The following is a 24809-nucleotide window of genomic DNA, read 5'->3' as shown; positions in this document are numbered from 1 at the left end:
CACTAAAAGGTCTTCTGTAAATTGATTGTTTTGGTGGTTACTATGCAAGAAATACATGTACTCAACATGGTTTTGCAGGACTGTTCAGATTCAGATTCAGATTCAGATTTTATTTGTCACATACACAATACATTGCAGTGAAATGTTCACAGTCGGCTCCATGCTAAACGCATAACAAACATAACAAAACAGTAAATACATTCAATATGTCAGGGGGTTATTGCACAAAGTCTAAAGAGCGGGGGGGTTACTTAAATAAATATATATATATAGATATATATAAGTGCAGTTGCTCAAAGTGCTTTAATCAGTGCCATTTAGATACCTGACAGCTTGGGGGTAGAAACTCTTCCTGAGTCTCTCAGTCTTTGCTGCCAGTGAGCGGTATCTGTTTTCAGAGCGGAGCAGAGAGAATAGTCCGTAGCCTGGATGGCTGGGGTCTTTCAGGATGCTGCTGGTCTTGCCCTTGCACCGCTTGACGTAAATGTCTGCTAGACTAGGGAGTTTCCCTCCTACTGTTCATGTTGCACTGATGGACATCAATCAAACTACAACTATTATAAGGTGATGACAACATTAGATTTGGAAATTTACCGGTGAAACTGACTTCTAGAATCAGGAGCATAGACAACTATTCAAAGTTTAAGTTGTAAGGCAAGTCTCTTTCTTGCACTAAATGTAAAATAACATCTGAAATGATTCAGAACACCAACATTTATTTTTTTTGGTACATGATCAATTTGGGGTTGAAAGTTCAGAGCCAGTCCACACACCTAGTTGTTGCATTTACCATCAATACAAGTTAAACCAAAGACTTGGGTTTGGAGTTGAGGTTATGTCACACACCAAGAAGCTTTGAATACATAAACTGGACATTTTTGCATGTTCAGCTGTCCTGTTGGCGAAGTGGCCATTGATAATCTCTCATTTAGAGTTCAGGTCAGGGTCAGGGTCAGGGTAAACTTTATTGTCCTGTTAAGGAAATTTGTCTTGGGCATTGTGCTACATTTTGCTTAACCAGTAGACAACAACAATATGACACAGTAAAAACACAGTAAAACCTACACATTGGACAAAGCTAAAACAACAAGAACATCACACGGTAATTCTAGGACATAAAAACATTCGGACAATTTAAAGTGCGAGGAAAGTGCGAGAAAAAGTGCCTGAGTTTATTGCACACTGCTCTATTGCACGTGGTCTATTGCACTAGTTAACCAGGCCTATGGACATTAATGCATTTAAAATGCTGTACAGTAAAGTGCTGAGTGCTTGTGTCCATTGCCCTATGGGCTATTGCACTAGTTTTTATGATTGTTCAGAAGCTTAATAGACGCTGGTACAAACGATAATTTAAAACGGTTCGTTTTCCATCTTGACATGTTTGAACCCCAGCAGGCCACAAATTAATTTATTACTCTATTTTATCTTATTTTTTGCAAACTAACTGAGCACACCCGTTATTCCACTGAATGTTTAACTTTATTATCTCTGTGGATGTGACAAATAAAAAACCTTGAACCTTGAGTTGGAACCGAGTGATTAGATACTTTTCATGCACACTGCTGAATCCTGAGGCCTTTTTATGTTTGTATTACTTTACAGAGAGATCAGAGAGACCAACATCTAACGTTGAAATCTCTTTGCAACAGTAAGATTTAGAGGCAACATTTTGTGACAGTTTTATCAACGACATGATTTGACATGTGTTACGATAGTAGCAGTGAGGGCGAGAATGACAGTGTGCTGTGTGAGTGATGTCAGTGAGTGTGTGGTAGGGGTGGGAATCTCTTGGCACCTCACGATTCGATTCGATTCCGATTCAGAGGTCAACGATTCGATTCAAAATCGATTTTCAATGCATCTCAAAGCAAAACATTTTTTATGTACATACCTATGTGTGAATTTCAAAAATATATTTATATGCACATCTGAGTTTGCTACTCAGAGTTTGCTACTCACTTCCTACTTTTGTGATGATCATTAAAGACAATCAACAGATGAATTACCTTCTCTATTATTGTATTAAGAGAAAAGCTTTTCTTGTCACAAATATGACTTTCTATGAACAGTGCAATAATCAATGCAGCTTTCAACACAATATGGAAGTATGTAAAAACTAAACCGATTCAGTTTTATTTTATTTCTAATCTCGTAAATCATGTTTCTATAGGATTTCTATTCTATTATCTATTTTCTATGTCATTTCAACACATTGTACAAAAAGTATGGCTTGGAATTCAGCTCTCATACAAAAACGTAACAGAGATAAAGCCGGTGCAGGTCATGGGTTTGCTGCTCTCAGCCCTTTTGAAGCCACTTTGGAAACAACTCGCACATGTGTGGTGTGCATGCGCAATGGAGCAGGAAGTATTAGTATTTACAAAAAAAAAAAAAAAAAAATATATATATAAAAAAAAAAATTATATAAAAAAAAAAAAAAAAAATCGATTATTAACTTTTCTGAATCGATTCAGAATCGTTCGAGAGAGAATCGATATTAATCGGAAAATCGATTTTTTTTCCCACCCCTAGTGTGTGGCAGAGCAAGGAGAGAGAGCTGTAGAGTGTGCCAGTCAAGTTGGGCAGCGAATTAGACCGGCTGTGTGTGTGTGTGTGTGTGTGTGTGTGTGTGTGTGTGTGTGTGTGTGTGTGTGTGTGTGTGTGTGTGTGTGTGTGTGTGTGTGTGTGTGTGTGAGTGAGTGAGTGAGTGAGTGAGTGAGTGAGTGAGTGAGTGAGTGAGTGAGTGAGTGAGTGAGTGAGTGAGTGAGTGAGTGAGTGAGTGAGTGAGTGAGTGAGTGAGTGAGTGAGTGAGTGAGTGAGTGAGTAAGTGAGTGAGAGAGAGTGTGTGCAAGCGAGAGTAAACAGGAGTTAGCTAATGTAATTTCAAGTTAGTGTCAATAAGTTAAAATAAAGACAACTAGCTTCTCAAGACACGGTGGCCTCATCATTCCGTCTCATACTGCCAGTAAAAGTGAAGGGTGTTACCCCCGAAAAAAGACATCCCGCCCTGGAGGGAACGTCCCCCCTGAGTCTGGCTTCCTCAGAGGGTTAATATGTGACCAGGTGAACTGAGGAACTGAGGAAATGCAATATAATGAGTGTTATCAGCCAGGTTGGGTTGTTTCTCAGATATGCAGATACAGTATGTGGCTGCATGTCACTTTCGAAGGAAACGAAAGTTAAGTTAGTTCCTTCCAAATCAAATCAAATCAAATCAGTTTTATTTGTATAGCCCAATATCACAAATAGACATTTGCCTCAGTGGGCTGTATGGGACATTCCATACAGTACGACACCCTGCCCTTATCTATCTATCTATTTATCTATCTATTTATCTATCTATCTATCTATCTATCTATCTATCTATCTATCTATCTATCTATCTATCTATCTATCTATCTATCTATCTATCTATCTATCTATCTATCTATCTATCTATCTATCTATCTATCTATCTATCTATCTATCTATCTATCTATCTATCTATCTATCTATCTATCTATCTATCTATCTATCTATCTATCTATCTATCTATCTATCTATCTATCTATCTATCTGCCCTTACACCCTTAGCTCGGCTGAGAAAAAACTCCCAGTAAAAAACCCTTTATTGGGATTCCACGTCATGTTCAATTTTGCCTGGTGTCTCTGAAGGTGAATGAAGTACAACAGAGTAAATAAGGGCGGGACTGGTACAGACAGGGTACATGAGGACACCATTACACAACCCTCCACCTGTACATTTTCAGATAAGAAGACACTGATTGCTGCTGTTTCCACTGCAATGTGTGGAATGAGTTTCGATTGCATCATAAACGTCACCTGGTCGCTCTATTTAAAGTGAAGCAGGAGCTGCACATCACTGATCTTGTGCCCAGAAGCAAGAGCAAGAATCTGACAGAAAACTACTGAGTCAAGGAAACAGCAGGATGATGAGGTGAGTTGCTGCTTCTGCATTTCATATATTTGAAGGAGTAAATAATGAGTTTTATTATGATCCATTTATTGAGTCCTAGAGCCTGAAATATCATGATTGATCCTGAAAATTAATGTATTCATTTATGTTCCTCCTTTCTGAGTTCCCTGTCACCTACCAATATTTTAAAAGCTTGTATTTTATGAGAGTTATTATTGATTACTTGTTTTTGGGAGTAGTCTGGTTATAGGTTGTCACACTTACATGGAATTTTCTTTCGTATTAAGGTACTCAAGGCTCTGACTCATTCCTTTGTTACTTTATACAGAATCAAGTGGTTTGAAAATATAGCATGTTAGCCTATAGTATTTTGGTTCTTAACAATAAATGTTTTAAGAGAGAAAAAATATAGAAGGGAAGTACTACAAAAATCATCAGTTATGACTTGAAAATTATTTATCCATTCCTTCCTTTTATTCAAAATGTTTTAATTTTAAAATCAGAATCAAAAACACCTTATCGATGCCCAGGGTTTATTTGGGTCACATGACAGTTGCAGAAATAAATAAAGGGGTAGTGAAATGATCAAATAGAAATAAGAAAATTAAACTTTATTAAAGATATGGTTGAATTACTGGGTGAGGAATTCACATAAAACTCAAAACTGATCATTCTTGTGCATGAAAGATTTGGAACTTAATAATTGATTCAGTTATATTCTTATTTTTATCTTTATCTCTTTTTGGAAAATGCAGTTTTTGTATTGTTATATGTATTGTAAAAGTGCTATTTATTTTCATTAAGTGCATTCCTTTTAGATAAATGTGAAAAATTACATATATAACTACAATTAATAAAATAACATTAATGTGCCGTATACCAGAAAATATGACAAATAATAAATCAACAATAGTAGTGTGACAAAGTAATATAACAAATAAGAATTTAAAATATGTACAATAGACCTATATAACAACATGTTGGTTAATGAGGTCAGTGCAAGTGTAATTATTGCAGTTAGTAAAGTTGTGTCAGTGCAGGTAATAATAAAATAATTATAGATTTATAGCTGCTGATGCTGATTTCTCTGACCAGTCATCACTTCGTATACTACCTGGTACTTAAGTCTTTATGAGGCATAAGACTGGACTCTGGAGCAATGGAAAAGGGTTGTGTGGTCTGATGAGACCAGATTGACCCTGTTCCAGAGTGATGGGTGCATCAGGGTAAGAATAGAGGAGGATGAAGTAATGCTCCCATCATGCCTAGTGCCTACTGTACAAGCAAGTGTGTTTAGTATTTATGTATTGTATTATATCTTTTTAAGTATGTTAGCTTTCTGAGGAAATGTGTGTTGTTATGTCTGTCTTGAAGCTGTTGTGGCACTGACATTTCCTGTAAAGGATTATTAAAGGATCTATCTATCTATCTATCTATCTATCTATCTATCTATCTATCTATCTATCTATCTATCTATCTATCTATCTATCTATCTATCTATCTATCTATCTATCTATCTATCTGTGTGTGTGTGGTGAGTGTACAGTAGGATCTGGGGTTGTTTCAGTTGGTCAGGTCTAAGTTCAGCAACCTTGCGTGCCAAAAAAGGTTACCAAAATGTGCTAGAGCAAATGGGTGCCGACGTGCCGTAATGAAAAGGTGAAGCTGGTCCAACAAAATATTTGAGTGTGTGACTTTTTTCTTGGTCCGGACAGTGTATAATAAGTTACAGAGGTCATTGCAGTTACTGAGGTGAAATTATTGCAGTTAGTTAAGTTAAGTAAGTGCAGTTATGAATAATATATCTCTGACTAGTCACCACTTAGTACACTACCTGGTACATACTTGTTTGGGACCTTGACAGAGTAGGTACCTGATACTTTTACATAGTGGAAAACCAAAAAAGGCGAGTAGAGTAGAGCTGGCACCATGTAAAGGAAAAGCTGGCGAATTCACACACTACAACACAATCCAATAACTCTACATTCACATCTTTAAACACATCCTCTGAAGTTATTTAGTAACAAAAGGAGCCTGAGCCCGATAACTTACTGTTGTTGTTTTCATTCTCCTTCAGTGCTGCTCAGAGTCAATCAACACTGGAGTCCAAACTGGAGGCCCTGCAGTGCCACTTCACCTGGGATCTGGACGAAGGACCGTCCAAACTCTTCCGTGTCAGGGACAATCTCGTGGACATCGGGACAGAGGAGGGAAACCGCTGGCTGGGTCACATCTACAACCTGAGGGGGTACATCCAGTACAAGCTGGGCTTCAAAGACGCCCAGAGCTTCTTCACCAAGGCTGCAGAGGCTTTCTGCAACATCAGAGAAGCAGATGAAGGTCCGTGGTTAGTGGTGAACTATGGGAACCTGGCCTGGCTGCACCATCTCCTGGGAGACCAAGGAAAGAGTCAGGATTACCTGTCAAAGGTTGACGCCCTGATGCAGAAATACCCATCTCCACCCCAGCACGAGCTCCATGCAGAGACCTACGCTGAGAAAGCCTGGACCCTGATGAAGTTCAGCAGAGACAAACAGCTGCTGGCTGTAGATTACTTTGAGAAAGCCATCGGGATGCAGCCGGAGATGGTGGAGTGGAACTCCAGCTATGTCTTATTGTTAATGAATGATTTCAGGAACATCAAGAAAGGGGTGAAGGATGAAATCCTGAAGAAAATGAGAATCGCTAATGAACAGGATCCAGAGAACCTGTACCTCGCTGCTCACTACCTTGAGCAACGTGCCAAGAAAGAAGATAGAATTGATGAAGTCGAATTAAGGGAGTTAAGAAGAAAGATTTTGAGAAATCCTGTGAGCAGCTACAGTGGTTTAAGAGTAGTTCTAGCGGTTTATAGAATGTATGTATCTTATGATGCAGCCGTTGCTTTGGTAGAGGAGGCTCTGGAAAACCATCCAGGTGAGCGTTATTTGAAGAAATGTGCTGCAATCTGCTACAAATGGAAGACCAGGGAGAGTCACCCAGAGCAAAGCATGATAGAAAAGGCAATCAGTCTCTACAAGAAGGTGATCTCTCTTTACCCTGAGTCTTCACTTAACCCGAAAATACACCGTGCAAAAATCTACGCAAAGAGAGATCAGGGCACAGCTGAGCAGATGTTCCAGGATCTGCTGGAAATGGATCTGGAACCCGTAGAAAAACAGATGCTTTACTATCACTATGCAAATTATTTATTCTTTGATCGTCGGGAGACCTACAGGTCAATAGAATATCACAAGAAGGCGGCAGAGATTCCGCTACAATCCTCCTTTCGTAAGCGGAGCATCAGAGAACTGGGGAAAGTTAGGGACAGACGCAGGAACCAAACGAGTGGAAAAATAGAGGAGTTTCTGGAAAACCTGCCAAAGCTGTAGTGTTTTTTAACAGCACTGGTTCTCAATCCAGACAGAAATGTAGGTGTTGCCATCACCTAAAAAAATATGTACATAGACATTTGGAAAACTTTCAGAAAAGACTTGTGGTAAAGATCACTTCATTAAACATAGTTAAAAGTAAGTGAGAAGCTGCAGAGGCACTGATTGAGATAGTGTAGTTCGGCCCTATTTGCTACAGATACTTGGAGTAGCTTTTATTCCTGCAAGTGAATCATTCTAAAGTCAGTCACCTATTGCTGAAATAATGCAGAGAGACCTTGGAGATAAAAGATGCAAGAGTGCCCTCTAGTGGGGTTTTGTGGTGCTGTTTGACCATTTGACAAGCACAGTGGTGGAAGCATAGTACATATAAGCCGCAGTCAGATAACTATTTAAAACACTGAAAAAGACACAAATTTGAGCCTTCATCAAATAGGGAGTCGTCTTGACAGTTGGCTTTAGAGGGAACGTTGTGTGAAACCATCAAGTTTAATCTCCTGCAAAAGTTTAGAGTTTGATCAGTTGTTCTTTTTCATAACTATAACCACTGTGTTTATTATATTCATGTTGAGTTGATTTTCTTTCCTTATATCTGTATATTTGAAGTCATATGAGAAGACAATACTCTATGAAATTAGTTTAGTGTCTTTGTAAGGAAGAAACTAGCAAGTTCAGATCACTTTTTCATGAAATCCATGTAAACATTATATTTACGTACTTATTATATTCCTGTTGGGTTGATTACTTTTACTTAGCGCTGCATCGATTTTTAAGTTTATGATACTAGACTATGGAATGAGTTTTAGTGTAAACTCTGGAGTAGTGAATAATAAAGGGTACTTAGTCTTTGAGGACTTTGGGAATAGTCACTTTGGGGTGTGGTAGCTGAAGAGCTGCCAGTTCACCTCCCTGAGCAAGGCATTAAACCCCCTAACTGCTCAGGGCAATGTGCTTTGGCATCTCTTCATTAATTTCATTAAAGTTTAGATTATAAATATGTTGTATTTTCATTTTTTTTCATAGCTTCCATGTAAACATAGTGTTTACGTATTTACTATATAACTGTTGGGTTGATTTTTCTTCCTTAGCTCTGTATAAGTTAAGATGAGAACAAAATACTTGTGGAAAATAAAACTGTGTAATAGTTCATTTGATGTATAACCTGAATATAATCAACACATGTAACTGACTGTTTGCACAGAAAGTAAGTTTAGCTCTGTCTCAGTTGTACACAATTCTAATAAAGATACATTATGGGCACTAAGAAATCTTCTGTAAAATGATTGTTTTGGTCGTTACTATGTAATAAATACATGTACTCAACATGGTTTTTGCAGGACTGTGCATGTTGCACTGATGGACATCAATCAAACTACAACTATTGAAAGATAATGACAACATTATATTTGGAAATTTACCGGTGAAACTGACTTCTAGAATCAGGAGCATAGTCAACTATTCAAAGTTTAAGTTGTGAGGCAAGTCTCTTTCTTGCTTTAAATGTAAAATAACATCTGAAACGATTCAGAACACCAACTTTTACTGTTTTTAGTACATGATTAATTTGGGGTTGAAAGTTCAGAGCCAGTCCACACACCTAGAGTTTTGCATTTACCATCAATACAAGTTAAAACCAAAGACTTGGGTTTGGAGTTGAGATTATGTCACACACCAAGAAGCAGTGAATACATAAATTGGAAATTTTTGCATGTTCAGCTGTCCTGTTGGCAAAGTGGCCATTGATAATCTCTCATTCAGAGTTTGAACCCCATCAGGCCACAAATTAATTTATTGCTCTATTTTATCTTGGGTTTTCATGCATATTAACTGAGCACACACTTTATTTATCTGAATGTTTTACTTTATTATCTTTGTGGATGTGACAAATAACAAAAACCTTGAACCTTGAGGTGGACTGAGTGATTAGATACTATACACACACACGGCTAAAATATCTCAAATGATGACAAATTCGGGTTGGTGGTTCCCTATTCAGAAAGTGGGACCAGAGAGTGTGTGCCAACGACCGTGAGATTTTGATTGAATTTTCTGTCAATAATTTGATGTGTCAGAATTCTTCAGAGAGTTAATGTGTGACATGGTGAACTGAGGGAACACAATATAATGAGTGTTATCAGCCAGGTTGGGTTGTTCTTCAGATATGTGGCTGCTGGTCACTTTCAAGGGAAATGAAAGTTAAGTCAGTTGCTGCCAAGTCATTTTGAATTTGGTCTTGTGTCTCTGAAGGTGAGACCATTACACAACCCTCCACCTGTACATTTTCAGATAAGAGGACACTTATTGTGGAACTAGTTTCGTTTGCATCATAACCGTCACCTGGTCGCTCTATTTAAAGTGAAGCAGGAGCTGGACATCACTGATCTTGTGCCAGAAGCAAGAGCAAGAATCTGACAGAAAACTACAGAGTCAAGGAAACAGCAGGATGATGAGGTGAGTTGCTGATTCTGCATTTGTAAATGAGGGTCACCCCTCAATTGGTCTCTCGAGGATAAATAAAAGTTAAATTAAAAAAAATGTCATACACGCCACCCATAAAGTTGGAATAACATATTTTTTTTTATCTCTTCTCGTGAAAGGATTGTGAAAATGTGAATTATTCTTGATAGATAAAGTGTATATCTTCTAAAAACTATATTGATCAATCTCATACATATTTTATTATGGGCGACCGTGTATATTTGAAGGAGTAGATAATGAGTTTCATTACGATTTTGGAGCATTAGAGACTGAAATACAATCATTATTGATCCTACAAATCAATGACAATGTAATTTAAAAGTTGTAGTCTCTTGCTTTATTCTAACAATTATGTTAGATAGTTATTTTAAATACTCTGGTAGTGGGGTTTTCACACATACAGTAAATTGTTATTTTGGTGCTTAACACTACACAATAAGAGAGAGAAAAAAACACTGTAAAAGTATTAACATTGTTAATCTTACAATAATTGTTGTTGATTAAAAGTTTTCTATTGTTTCTCAAAAACAGAATCATAATAAGCCTTGACTTCAGCCTATACCTTTTTTGGTTGATGCAGTTTGTTTAATGTCTATGTTTCCTACGCCTGTGTTATATTTTATGTCAAAAATGATATTCATTATATTTTCATTAAGTGCTTACCGTTCTGGAAAAGTTTAAACAATTATATTACCAATAAAATAACATAAAATGTGCGGTATACTTAAAAATACTTAACAAATAAAAACAGTAGTATAGCAAAATACTACAAAAAATAGGCATGTAAAAATATGTACAATATATAACACAATATATTTGAGTTAAAAAGGTCAGTACAATTTAATCATTACACAGAGTTTGTAAAGGTGAGTCAGTGCTGCTACAAATAAACTAGTTATAGATTTATAGCCGCTGATAGGAGTGAATAAGACCAAGGTCCAGTCTATTTAATGTGTCTGAAACTCTGATGGAGGACGAATAACTTTGTGACAAAGTCATGTCACTGGTTGCAGGCAGCACTAAAGACACTTATGGCCCTATTCCATCACATGGGACCTACTCTACTCTTCTTTGGTATTGGGTTCTTTCTTGAGGTATTTTGTTTTAAAGTGTTTCTACTCAGTCTTCATCAGGTTGATGTTTTTAACATTTTGCATGTGGATGAAGTAACGTTCAGTCCTTTGCCAGTCAGATAAACATGCCACCAGGGTGAGGAAAGGCTTGGTTGATGCCATTATAGAAAGAAAGTTGAACAAAAAAACAGAGCGCTAGAGAGAGCCAGCGAGAACACAAACTGCGACCGCTACAGCAGCTTGTCTGTTTTTTAGTGTAGGATAGGTCCGGCCCACTGATGACGATCTGATGAATCACCGTTTGGTACCTGGTACCTACTGTTTTGGAACCTCACAGGTGTAGGTACCAGGTACTTTTACCATGTAATGGAAAAGCAGGTGAATTCACTCACTAAAATAGCGGCCTCAGCCCAATAACTGACTGATGTTGTTTTCATTCTCCTTCAGTGCTGCTCAGAGTCAACCAACACTGGAGTCCAAACTGGAGGCCCTGCAGTGCCACTTCACCTGGGATCTGGACGAAGGCGATAACAAACTCTTCCGTCTCAGGGACAAGCTGGTGGACGTCGGGACAGAGGAGGGAAACCGCTGGCTGGGTCACATTTACAACCTGAGGGGGTACATCCAGTACAAGCTGGGCTTCACCGAAGACGCCCAGAGCTTCTTCACCAAGGCTGCAGAGGCTTTCTGCAACATCAGAGAAGCAGATGAAGGTCCGTGGTTAGTGGTGAACTATGGGAACCTGGCCTGGCTGCACCATCTCCTGGGAGACCAAGGAAAGAGTCAGGATTACCTGTCAAAGGTCGACGCCCTGATGCAGAAATACCCATCTCCACCCCAGCACGAGCTCCATGCAGAGACCTACGCTGAGAAAGCCTGGACCCTGATGAAGTTCAGCTTAGACAAACAGCTGCTGGCTGTAGATTACTTTGAGAAAGCCATCGCGATGCAGCCAGAGATGCTGGAGTGGCGAACCAGCCAGGTCATAGCGTTAGTGAGTGCTTCAAGGCACAGCACCAAGAAAGGGCTAAAGGATGAAATCCTGGAGAAAATGAGAATCGCTAAAGAACAGGATCCAGAGAACTTGTACCTTTCTGCTCACTACCTTGCCAAGAAAGGAGAGAGACGATCTAAGAAAGGAAAAGGAATTGATGAAGATGAAGTACGTGAGTTAGCCAGAAAGATTTTGAGAAATCCTGTGAGCAGCTACGGTGGTATGAGAGCAGTTCTATCGGTATATAGAAACAATTTACCTGTTGATGAGGCCATTGCTCTGGCAGAGGAGGCTCTGGAAAACCATCCAGATGAGCGTTTTCTGAAGAAATGTGCAGCACTTTGCTACAAATGGAAGATCATTTTTTTCAGGGAGAGTCGCCCAAAGCAAAGCATGATAGAAAGAGCAATCAGTCTCCATGAGGAGATGATCACTCTTTACCCTGATTCTTCACTTGTGAAGAAAATAGCCCTCGCAAATATCTACGCAAAGAAAGATCAGGGCACAGCTGAGCAGATGTACCAGGATCTGCTTAAAATGGTTCTGGAACCAGCAGAAAAACAGGTGATTTACAGCAGCTATGGAAGACATTTATTCTTTGATTGTCGGGATCCCCGCAATTCAATGAAATATCACATGAAGGCGGCAGAGATACCGAAACAATCCTACTTTCGCGAAAACAGCATTAAACATCTGAAGAAATTTAAGGGCAAAGGCAGGGACCGAATGTGTGGAGAAATAGAGGAGTTTCTGGAAAACCTGCCAAAGCTGTAGTGTTTTTTAACAGCACTGGTTCTTAATCCAGAAAGGAAATGTAAGTGTTGCCATCACCTACCCAAATCTGTACATACTGATGCATTAGATCATGTAAACATTAGGAAAAATAGCAGGAAAGATTATTAAAAATGACATCCAATATTACTTGACCAAAGTGGTTAATGTCAAATGATCCAACAGGTCCAAAAAGATCCAGCAAAAGTGGATTTAAAACATGAGATAATTGATGCAAGACTGCCCTCTAGTGGGGGTTCGGGTGCTGTTTGACCCCTTGACAAGCACAGTAGTTGAATCATAGTGCCATCCTTAAGCCTCAGTCACATTATGATCTAAAACACACAAAAAAAGACACAAGTCATGTCCGGCAACCAATAGGAAGTCACCTTGACAGTTCACTATTGAGGGAATATTGTGTGTAACCATCAAGTTCAAACTCCTCAGCCAAAGTCTAGATTTTGATCAGTTATATAACCACTGTTTATTGAAATGCTGTTGTGTTGATTTTATTTTCCCTCTACTTGTATTTTTTTAAGTGCATGATAATACTACTGAGTGTTAGTGGAAACTTTGGAGTAATGGAAACTATAGTTTGTACTTTTTCATAACTTTCATGTAAACATTGTATTAATGTCAAGCTGTAAGCTCATTTGTAAACACTACCAATATTATTAAATATACATTATATGTGCACAAAGAAATCCTCTCTGAGTTGTTTGTTTTTGTGGTTACTGTGCAAGAAATTCATGTACTTGACAGAGTTTTGCAGGACTGTTCATGATGCACTGATGGAGGTCAAACTACAACTTTGAAATCTAATGACAACATTATATTGAGACATTTTTACATCAGAAAACAGGGGTCTAAAGATTGAAGATTTTAATGTGTGTTTTATTTTATATCTAGAATTTCAGAATAAATTGCTAAAGGTTCTTGGAAGTTACTGTTTAATTTGGTAATTTGAGGATTCATTGTATTATCCTTTAAAGAAAAGCTTAAAGCTGGGGTATGTGATTTCTGATTGGTCAAAATGAGCTGTACACTTTGACCAATCAGAGCGAGGCTCCGATTTTCTGTTCTTATTGGCTGTTGGGACTGTCCGTTCACTTTGGCACGACTTTGTTGGTGTGTAGAGCATGTCAGCGAGGGACCATAGGGGAGGGACCAAAGAGAACAAGTGGAGCGGTTGAGGTATTTGGATTCGAATCTCTATCCCAACTGCCATTTTCTCCCCAAATCCTCCACCCCAGCTTTAATTCAAAACATAGTAAGGGCAAATGTTTTTAGTTATTTTCAGCCATGTAGTGTTTGGCATGGTATGCATGAGAACTTGATAAAAAATGTCCATAATCGTATGAATTATTACAGTTGGGTAAGATGATTAGATACTATACATGTACACTGTTAAGGGTGTAATGGGTCCAATGATCAGAATCTCAATTTGATAGGGTTATAAAAAAAAACGTGATATCCAGGATTTCACAGTGCATAAACGTAAGGGATTTAAGATTAAGGGAAAACGGTATGGTGAAGCAGCACTTAGTTTTCATGCACCAACGGCCTGGAACAAACTGCCCCTACATATAAGAACAGCAACGTCTGTTGATAGTTTTAAGAAGCAGCTCTAAACACATCTTTATGCTGCTGCTTTTAATTAATTACGCCATATATTTATTTTGTCGTATTTTATGGTTTTTATCTTTTATATTTGTTTTATGCATTGCACATTTTCAACTATGTCTGACTCTAGCATTTTATGCATTTTTTTTAATGTTTTTACCTAATTTTTATTTTTATTTAATTTTTATCTTCTGCTCTTTGTTTTATTGCCTGTGATGAATGTGTTTTGTTTTATATTTTCTTTATTTTGTGCATGTAAAGCACTCTGAGCTGCATTCTATGTATGAAGGGCAAATGTTATTATTATTATTATTATTATTATTATTATTATTATTATTATTATTATTATTATTATTATTAAACACATATTTTGATTTACAGGGGTCATATCTGACAGTTTGATGAGGAAAATGAATAGATATGAAAATTGATCTTGACCTGAGATTTTGTCCCTAGGAGAAGATTAATAAATACACTTATTATTTTTTTACTTTAAACTTTTAATTAAACATAGATGAGCACTAAACACAAACAACTGTTTAAGAATATATTCAGTGCACAGGTGAACAGGTGAAACATGTGGGGAGTGGCTGTATCGGGAATGACTCAGGTGTATTAAGTGGTAAACAAAGCATAACAACAAGATGAAAGGGACAAAAGAACAAAAGGCGGATTTGGATAATGATGCAGCAGTTTTTCAAGTTTGAATTGACTGATGATGAATGTACGCCTAAAATAAAACATTCATTACAAAGAGAAAATCCTATGCCCCTCCCATAAATGTTCTTGTGCTATTTATATCTTGATTCATCAAATATTTTAAGTTTCATTATGGTTATCTCAAAAACCTGCTCAACCACATCACCTTATTTAAAGCCAAGCAGAAGTGGGATAGGACTTATATTGTGCCGGTGATCCCAACAGAGCATCAAGAGCAGAAAAATATATAGCATCATATTCAGAAAACTACTGGCTCAAGAAAACAGCTCGATGATGAGGTAAGTTGCTGTTTCTCAATTTGATATATCTTTAGAATTAAATAAGTAGAATAGTCATCCCTTCCCTTTGAGCCACTGGCAATTTTTTCTAGCAATTACTTATCTTTTTTCTTCTTTCTTTTTAAAGATTTTTTTCTGTCATTAGTTTCTGGGAGACAAAGATGAAATGGGGCAGAGAGGGGAATGAGGGCTGCTCTAATGAGCACTACACCACGAACACCCCCACTTATCAGTTGTTTTCTGAAAGTCGTGTCACACACTGCCCTCTGTAATGTTTGATTTAATACATTATCAAAAAAAACATCAGCAATAAGAACCTGTCGTGTGTTTCCTCAATTTCTTTTTTTTCTTCCTTTTTTTATTATATTATTTATACAAATGTTTAATACAACAGACAGCCAGCACTCACTCAGTACAAATAAGAATTAGGTTACAACACAAGTCAATGAGGTCTTTCCCTCTTAAGGCGTGTTGGAGCCAAATTGCTGTCTATGTTTGTTTTGTTTTGTTTATTTTAATTAATGATAAAGAGGTGTGGCCTTGGTGTCTGCAGAGGGTGGATAGCATAAATACCTGGCAACACAGTTTTTGACCGTGCTTGTGGTCGTGCTTATGTTTGTAAACTGGAAAGAGCCTATTTTGTGTTTATACGAAAGAACAATAACCTTTGGAACAGTTTTTTTTGTAGTCAATAAAAGGATTGACATATCCAACAGTACGGCATCTTCTGGACATTGCATTAATTCACACACGCGTCAGACTTCCATCTAACCCTTACCCCTCGGAGTAATGCTATAGGAAAAGCCATTACAAGGTGTCTTTTTAAAGAACTTTTCTCATTTTCTTTTCAGTCTTTGTCTTTTTTCTAACAAAACCCCACTTTTTCTTTCCATCATGTCCTTTTTATTGACTTGTTGTCCCTTCAATACTGTGTAGCTTCCACATCTGATAACCTACTGACGTTGTTGTTGTTTTCATTCTCCATCAGTGCTGCTCACAGTCAATCAACACTGGAGTCCAAACTGGAGGCCCTGCAGTGCCACTTCACCTGGGATCTGAACCCAGGATCTTCCAAACTCTTCCGTCTCAGGGACAAGCTGGTGGACATCGGGACAGAGGAGGGAAACCGCTGGCTGGGTCACATTTACAACCTGAGGGGGTACATCCAGTACAAGCTGGGCTTCACCGAAGACGCCCAGAGCTTCTTCACCAAGGCTGCAGAGGCTTTCTGCAACATCAGAGAAGCAGATGAAGGTCCGTGGTTAGTGGTGAACTATGGGAACCTGGCCTGGCTGCACCATCTCCTGGGAGACCAAGGAAAGAGTCAGGATTACCTGTCAAAGGTCGACGCCCTGATGCAGAAATACCCATCTCCACCCCAGCAGGAGCTCCATGCAGAGACCTACGCTGAGAAAGCCTGGACCCTGATGAAGTTCAGCAGAGACAAACAGCTGCTGGCTGTAGATTACTTTGAGAAAGCCATCGGGATGCAGCCGGAGATGGTGGAGTGGAACTCCAGCTATGTCTTATTGTTAGAGAGTGATTTCAAGTATGACCACAAAGAGCTTGAGGATGACATCCTGGAGAAAATGAGAATCGCCAAAGAACAGGATCCAGAGAACTTGTACCTCGCTGTTCACTACCTTGAGTACTGTGCCAAGAAAGGAGAAAGAATTGATGCAGATGAAATACGTGAGTTAGGCAGAAGGGTTTTGAGAAATCCTGTCAGCAGCTACAGTGGTATGAATGCATTGATTTGGGTTTATAGAGAGTATGTAACTGTTGATGAGGCCGTTGATTTGGCAGAGGAGGCTCTGGTAAACCATCCAGATCAGCGATATCTGAAGAGATGCGCTGCACTTCTCTACAAATGGATAATTTTCAGGGACATTCATCGAGATGAAAACACATTACAAAGAGCAATCCGACTCCATGAGGAGGTGATCGCTCTTTACCCTGATTCTTCTCTAGTGAAGAAAATAGATCTCGCAGATATCTACAGAAGTAAAGATCAGGGCCTTGCTAAAGCTGAGCAGATGTACCAGGAACTGCTGGAAATGGATCTGGAGCCCGCAGATACACAGATGCTTTACAACAAATACGCGAATTATTTATTCTTCATTCAACATGATTCCGACAAATCAATAGAATATCACATGAAGGCGGCAGAGATACCGCAACGATCCTTCTATCGTGAGAAGAGCATCAAAGCTCTTGAGAATATTGAGAGCAAAGGCAGAAGCCCAAGGTGTGGAGAAATAAAGGAGTTTCTGGAAAACCTGCCAACGCTGTAGTGTTTTCAACAGCACTGGTTCTCAATCCAGACAGAAATGTAGGTGTTGCCATCACCTAAAAAATATGTACATAGACATTTGGAAAACTTTCAGAAAAGACTTATGGTAAAGATCACGTCATTAAATATAGTTAAAGGGAAGTGAAAAGCTGCAGAGGCACTGATTGAGATAGTATAGTTTGGCCCTATTTGATACAGATACTTGGAGTAGCTTTAATTCCTGCAAGTGAATCCTCCCAATGTCAGTCACCTATTGCTGAAATAATGCAGAGAGGCCTTGGAGATAAAAGATGCAAGAGTGCCCTCTAGTGGGGGTTTATGGTGCTGTTTGACCATTTGACAAGCACAGTGGTGGAAGCATAGTACATACTATAAGCCACAGTCAGATTACTATTTAAAACACTGAAAAAGACACACATTTGAGACTTCATCAAACAGGTAGTTGTCTTGACAGTTGGCTTTAGAGGGAACGTTGTGTGAAACCATTTAGTTTAATCTCCTCTGCCAAAGTTTAGATTTGTATCAATTGTTATTTTACATAACATACATATACAACCACTGTGTTTATTATATTCATGTTGAGTTTATTTTCTTTCCTTATATCTGTATATTTGAAGTCATATGAGAAGATAAAACTCTATGAAATTAGTTTAGTGTACACTTTGTAGTGAAAAATAAATAGCACCTTAGTCTGTGGGGATTATGGTTTGGGAATGTGCCTTAGGGTATTTTTATTCATTTTCATAGCTTCCATGTAAACATTATATTTACATATTTATTATATTCCTGTTGGGTTGATTACTTTTACTTAGCACTGGATACGCTTTTTTAAGTTTATGATACTAGACTATGAAATGAGTTTTAGTGTAAACTCTGGAGTAGTGAATAATAAAGGGTGTCTCAGTCTTTGAGGACTTTGGGAATAGCCACTTTGGGGTGTGGTAGCTGAAGAGCTGCCAGTTCACCTCCCTGAGCAAGGCATCAAACCCCTAACTGCTCAGGGCAATGTGCTTTGGCATCTCTTCATTAATTTCATTAAAGTTTAGATTATAAATATGTTGTATTTTCATTTTTTTTCATAGCTTCCATGTAAACATTGTATTAACGTATTTACTATATTACTGATGGGTTGATTTTTTTCCTTAGCTCTGAATAAGTTAAGACGAGAACAAAATACTTGTGAAAGATAAAACTGTCTAATAGTTCATTTGATGTATGACCTGAATATAATCAACACATGTAACTGACTGTTTGCACAGAAAGTAAGTTTAGCTCTGTCTCAGTTGCACACAATGCTAATAAAGATACATTATGGGCGCTAAAAGGTCTTCTGTAAATTGACTGTTTTGGTGGTTACTAAGCAAGAAATACGTGTACTCGACACGGTTTTGCAGGACTGTTCATGTTGACCTGATGGACATCAATCAAACTACAACTATTGAAAGATAATGACAACATTAAATTTAAAAATGTACTGGTGAAACTGACTTCTAGAATCAGGAGCATAGTCAACTATTCAAAGTTTAAGTTATAAGGCAAGTCTCTTTCGTGCATTAAATGTAAAATAACATCTGAAACGATTCAGAACACCAACATTGACATTTTCAGTACATGATCAATTTGGGGTTGAAAGTTCAGAGCCAGTCCACACACCTAGTTGTTGCATTTACCATCAATACAAGTTAAAACCAAAGACTTGGGTTTGGAGTTGAGGTTTTGTCACACACCAAGAAGCACTGAATACATAAATTGGAAATTTTTGCATGTTCAGCTGTCCTGTTGGTGAAGTGGCCATTGATAATCTCTCATTTAGAGTTTGAACCCCATCAGGCTATATATTTATTTATTGCTCCATTTTGTGTGTGTGTGTGTGTGTGTGTGTGTGTGTGTGTGTGTGTGTGTGTGTGTGTGTGTGTGTGTGTGTGTGTGTGTGTGTGTGTGTGTGTGTGTGTGTGTGTGTGTGTGTGTGTGTGTGTGTGTGTGTGTGTGTGAGTGAGAGAGGGAGAGAGAGAGTGTGTGTGTGTGTGCAAGCGAGAGAAAACAGGAGTTGGCAAATGTAATTTCAAGTAAGTGTCAATAAGTTAAAATAAAGACAACTAGCTTCTCAAGACACTGTGGCCTCGTCATTCCGTCTCATACTGCCAGTAAAAGTGGGGGGTGTTACCCCCGAAAAAAGACATCCCGCCCTGGAGGGAACCTCTCCCCTGAGTCAGGCTTCTATGTGTCTACCCTGCTCTCCTGATACATGCAAAGTCATGTTGAAAAAGTATTCTATTGTTTTCTGAAGGAGTAGCCCTGTTTGTGAACGTCTATCCATCAAAACTATGATGTAGGTCCTTAACAACGGTCATTATATCCTTGACAGCGGTTTGTCTTGCTGGAAATAAATACCTGTAGAATGCCGTGATTGACCAATCAGAACACAGGATTTATAAGTGCCATGTAATAAAGAGGGTTAATAAGTGACCAGGTGAACTGAGGAACCGAGGAAATGCAATATAATGAGTGTTATCAGCCAGGTTGGGTTGTTTCTCAGATATGTGGCTGCATGTCACTTTCGAGGGAAACGAAAGTTAAGTCAGTTCCTTCCAAATAAATTCAAATCAAATCAAATGAAATCAAATCAAATCAAATCAAATCAAATCAAATCAAATCAAATCAAATCAAATCAGTTTTATTTGTATAGCCCAATATCACAAATAGACATTTTCCTCAGTGGGCTGTATGGGACATTCCATACAGTACAACACCCTGCCCTTACACCCTTAGCTCGGCTGAGAAAAAACTCTGAGTAAAAACACCTTTATCGAGATTCCACGTCATGTTACATTTTGCCTGGTGTCTCTGAAGGTGAATGAAGTACAACAGAGTAAATAAGGGCGGGACTGGTACAGACAGGGTGCATGAGGACACCATTACACAACCCTCCACCTGTACATTTCCAGATAAGAAGACACTGATTGCTGCTGTTTCCACTGCAATGTGTGGAATGAGTTTTGTTTGCATCATAAACGTCACCTGGTCGCTCTATTTAAAGTGAAGCAGGAGCTGCACATCACTGATCTTGTGCCAGAAGCAAGAGCAAGAATCTGACAGAAAACTACTGAGTCAAGGAAACAGCAGGATGATGAGGTGAGTTGCTGCTTCTGCATTTCATATATTTGAAGGAGTAAATAATGAGTTTTATTATGATCTATCTTTTGAGCCCTAGAGCCTGACATATTATGCTTGATCCTGAAAATTAATTTATTTATTTATGTTCCTCCTTTCTGAGTTCCCTTTCAGCTACAGATATTTTAAAAGATTGTATAGTTATGAGAGTTATTATTGATTACTTGTTTTTGGGAGTAGTCTGGTTATAGGTTGTCACAAATACAAGGAATTTTCTTTCGTATTGCGATACTTAAGGCTCTGACTCATTCCTTTGTTACTTTATACAGAATCAAGTGTTTTGAAAATATAGTATATTATGGTATTTTGGTTCCTAACAATACATGTTTTAAGAGAGAAAAAATATAGAAGGGAAGTACTACAAAAATCATCAATTATGACTTGAAAATTATTTATCCATTCCGTCATTTTATTCACAAATTTCATTTTAAAATCAGAATCAAAAACACCTTATCGATGCCCAGGTTTAATTTGGGTCACGTGACACTTGCAGAAATAAATAAAGGGGTAGTGAAATGATCAAATAGAAATAAGAAAATTAAACTTTTTTAAAGATATGGTTGGATTACTGGGTGAGGAATTCATATAAAACTCAGAACTGATAATTTTTGTGCATGAAAGATTTGGAACTTAATAATTACAGTTATATTCTTATTTTTATCTTTATCTCTTTTTGGAAAATGCAGTTATTGTATTGTTATATGTATTGTAAAAGTGCTATTTATTTTCATTAAGTGCATTCCTTTTAGATAAATGTGAAAAATTAAATATATAACTACAATTAACAAAATAACATTAATGTGCCGTATACCAGAAAATATGACAAATAATAAATTACCAATAGCAGTGTGACAAAATAATACAACAAATAAGAATTTAAAATATGTACAATAGACCTATATAACAACATGTTGGTTAATGAGGTCAGTGCAAGTGTAATGATTGCAGTTAGTAAAGTTGTGTCAGTGCAGGTAATAATAAAATAATTATAGATGTATAGCTGCTGATGATGATTTCTCTGACCAGTCATCACTTCGTACACTATCTGGTACTTACGTCTTTATGAGGCATAAGACTGGACTCTGGAGCCTGAGCCCGATAACTTAGTGATGTTTTTTTTCTTATTCTCAGTCAGTGTTCACAGGTGTAGGTACCAGATACTTTTTAGCATGTAATGGAAAAGCAGGCGAATTCACACACTAAAATAGTGGCCTTAGCCCGATAACTTACTGATGTTGTTTTCATTCTCCTTCAGTGCTGCTCAGAGTCAATCAACACTGGAGTCCAAACTGGAGGCCCTGCAGTGCCACTTCAGCTGGGATCTGAACCCAACCAACGCCAGACTATTTTGTCTCAGGGAAAAGCTGGTGGACATCGGGACAGAGGAGGGAAACCGCTGGCTGGGTCACATTTACAACCTGAGGGGGTACATCCAGTACAAGCTGGGCTTCACCGAAGACGCCCAGAGCTTCTTCACCAAGGCTGCAGAGGCTTTCTGCAACATCAGAGAAGCAGATGAAGGTCCGTGGTTAGTGGTGAACTATGGGAACCTGGCCTGGCTGCACCATCTCCTGGGAGACCAAGGAAAGAGTCAGGATTACCTGTCAAAGGTCGACGCCCTGATGCAGAAATACCCATCTCCACCCCAGCACCAGCTCCATGCAGAGACCTACGCTGAGAAAGCCTGGACCCTGATGAAGTTCAGCAGAGACAAACAGCTGCTGGCTGTAGATTACTTTGAGAAAGCCATCGGGATGCAGCCGGAGATGGTGGAGTGGAACTCCAGCTATGTCTTATTGTTATGTGATTTGAAGAACAGCAAGACAGGGGTGGAGGATGAAATCCTGGAGAAAATGAGAATCGCCAAGGAACAGGATCCAGAGAACTTGTACCTCGCTGCTCAGTATCTTACCCAACGATCTAAGAAAGGAGAGAGAATTGATAAAGATGAAGTACATGAGTTAGGCAGAAAGATTTTGATAAATCCTGTCAGCAGCTACAGTGGTATGAGAGAAGTACTAAGGGTTTATAGATTCTGTGTATCTGTTGATGAGGCCGTTGATTTGGCAGAGAAGGCTCTGGAAAACCATCCAGATGAGCGCTATCTTATGAGAAGTGTTGCACTCTGCTACAGTTGGAAGATTCTATTTTCCGGGGAAAGTCGCCCAGAGCAAAGCACGATAGAAAGAGCAATCCGTCTCCATGAGGAGGTGATCCCTCTTTACCCTGAGTCACTTTTGAAGAAAATAGATCTCGCAAATATCTACGCAAAGAGAGATCAGGGCACAGCTGAGCAGATGTACCAGGAACTGCTGGAAATGGATCTGGAACCCAAAGATAAACAGATGCTTTACCACAGCTATGCAAGATATTTATTCTTTGATCGTCGGGAGCCCCACAATGCAATAAAATATAACATGAAGGCGGCAGGGATACCACATCAATCCTTCTTTCGTGACAAAAGCATTCAAACTCTGGAGAAAGTTAGGGACAGACGCAGGAACTGCATGTGTGGAGAAATAGAGGAGTTTCTGGAAAACCTACCAAACCTGTAGTGTTTTTAACAGCACTGGTTCTTAATCCAGACAGAAATGTAGGTGTTGCCATCACCTACCCAAATCTGTGCATACTGATGCATTAGATCGTGTTAGGAAAAATAGCAGGAAAAATTATTAAAAATTGCATCCAAGATTACTTGACCAAAGTGGTTGATGTCAGAGGATCCAACAGGTCCAAAAAGATCCAGCAAAAGTGGATTTAAAACATGAGATAACAGATGCAAGACTGCCCTCTAGTGGGGGTTCAGGTGTGGTTTGACCCTTTGACAAGCACAGTAGTTGAATCATAGTGCCATCCTTAAGCCTCAGTCACATTATGATCTAAAACACACAAAAAAAGACACAAGTCATGTCCGGCAACCAATAGGGAGTCACCTTGACAGTTCACTATTGAGGGAATATTGTGTGTAACCATCAAGTTCAAACTCCTCAGCCAAAGTCTAGATTTGGATCAGTTATATAACCACTGTTTATTGAAATGCTGTTGTGTTGATTTTCTTTTCATTCAACTTGTATTTTTTAAGTGCATGATAATACTACTGAGTGTTAGTGTAAACTTTGGAGTAATGGAAACTATAGTTTGTACTTTTTCATAACTTTCATGTAAACATTGTATTAATGTCAAGCTGTGTCTCATTTGTAAACACTACCAATATTATTAAATATACATTATATGTGCACAAAGAAATCCTCTCTGAGTTTTTTGTTTTTGTGGTTACTATGCAAGACAATCATGTACTCGACAGAGTTTTGCAGGACTGTTCATGATGCACTGATGGAGGTCAAACTACAACTTTGAAATCTAATGACAACATTATATTGAGACATTTTTACATCAGAAAACAGTGGTCCAAAGATTGAACATTTTAATGTGTGTTTTATTTTATATCTAGAATTTCAGAATAAATTGCTAAAGGTTCTTGGAAGTCACTGTTTAATTTGGTAATGTGAGGATTCATTGTATTATCCTTTAAAGAAAAGCTTAAAACTGGGGTATGTGATTTCTGATTGGTCAAAATGAGCTGTACACTTTGACCAATCAGAGCGAGGCTCCGATTTTCTGTTCTTATTGGCTGTTGGGACTGTCCGTTCACTTTGGCACGACTTTGTTGGTGTGTAGAGCATGTCAGGGAGGGACCATAGGGGAGGGACCAAAGAGAACAAGTGGAGCGGTTGAGGTATTTGGATTCGAATCTCTATCCCAACTGCCATTTTCTCCCCCAAATCCTCCACCCCAGCTTTAATTCAAAACATAGTAAGGGCAAATGTTTTTAGTTATTTTCAGCCATGTAGTGTTTGGCATGGTATGCATGAGAACTTGATAAAAAATGTCCATAATCGTATGAATTATTACAGTTGGGTAAGATGATTAGATAATATACATGTACACTGTTGAGGGTGTAGGTCCAATGATCAGAATCTCAATTTCATAGGGTTGTAAAAAAAACGTGATATCCAGGATTTCACAGTGCATAAACGTAAGGGATTTAAGATTAAGGGAAAACGGTATGGTGAAGCAGCACTTAGTTTTCATGCACCAACGGCCTGCAACAAACTGCC

At 38.4% G+C, this 24809-nt stretch overlaps 4 protein-coding genes across 4 annotated transcripts; all 4 read left to right on the top strand.

The window, feature by feature from the left end:
* Positions 1 to 3932: 3932 nt before the first annotated feature.
* LOC307253926 (interferon-induced protein with tetratricopeptide repeats 5-like) lies at positions 3933 to 7290 on the top strand (the record flags this gene model as incomplete). The annotated part of the gene is made up of 2 exons (XM_080032149.1): positions 3933 to 3940; positions 5997 to 7290. The coding sequence occupies 2 exons, from the start codon at positions 3933 to 3935 to the stop codon at positions 7288 to 7290; spliced, it is 1302 nt and encodes a 433-aa protein (XP_079888275.1).
* Positions 7291 to 10966: 3676 nt separating this feature from the next.
* Positions 10967 to 12609, top strand: LOC307253925 (interferon-induced protein with tetratricopeptide repeats 1-like; the record flags this gene model as incomplete). The annotated part of the gene is made up of 2 exons (XM_080032148.1): positions 10967 to 10977; positions 11289 to 12609. The coding sequence occupies 2 exons, from the start codon at positions 10967 to 10969 to the stop codon at positions 12607 to 12609; spliced, it is 1332 nt and encodes a 443-aa protein (XP_079888274.1).
* Positions 12610 to 15222: 2613 nt separating this feature from the next.
* Positions 15223 to 17521, top strand: LOC307253924 (interferon-induced protein with tetratricopeptide repeats 2-like; the record flags this gene model as incomplete). Its single annotated transcript, XM_080032147.1, has 2 exons — positions 15223 to 15227; positions 16216 to 17521. The coding sequence occupies 2 exons, from the start codon at positions 15223 to 15225 to the stop codon at positions 17519 to 17521; spliced, it is 1311 nt and encodes a 436-aa protein (XP_079888273.1).
* Positions 17522 to 20644: 3123 nt separating this feature from the next.
* On the top strand, positions 20645 to 23246 carry LOC307253923 (interferon-induced protein with tetratricopeptide repeats 1-like; the record flags this gene model as incomplete). The annotated part of the gene is made up of 2 exons (XM_080032146.1): positions 20645 to 20652; positions 21947 to 23246. The coding sequence occupies 2 exons, from the start codon at positions 20645 to 20647 to the stop codon at positions 23244 to 23246; spliced, it is 1308 nt and encodes a 435-aa protein (XP_079888272.1).
* Positions 23247 to 24809: the final 1563 nt, after the last annotated feature.

Source organism: Ammodytes marinus (genome assembly GCF_949987685.1).
Source record: "Ammodytes marinus genome assembly, chromosome: 8".
NCBI classification, from domain to species: domain Eukaryota; kingdom Metazoa; phylum Chordata; class Actinopteri; order Uranoscopiformes; family Ammodytidae; genus Ammodytes; species Ammodytes marinus.
This window is presented reverse-complemented; position numbering and strand designations above follow the sequence as displayed.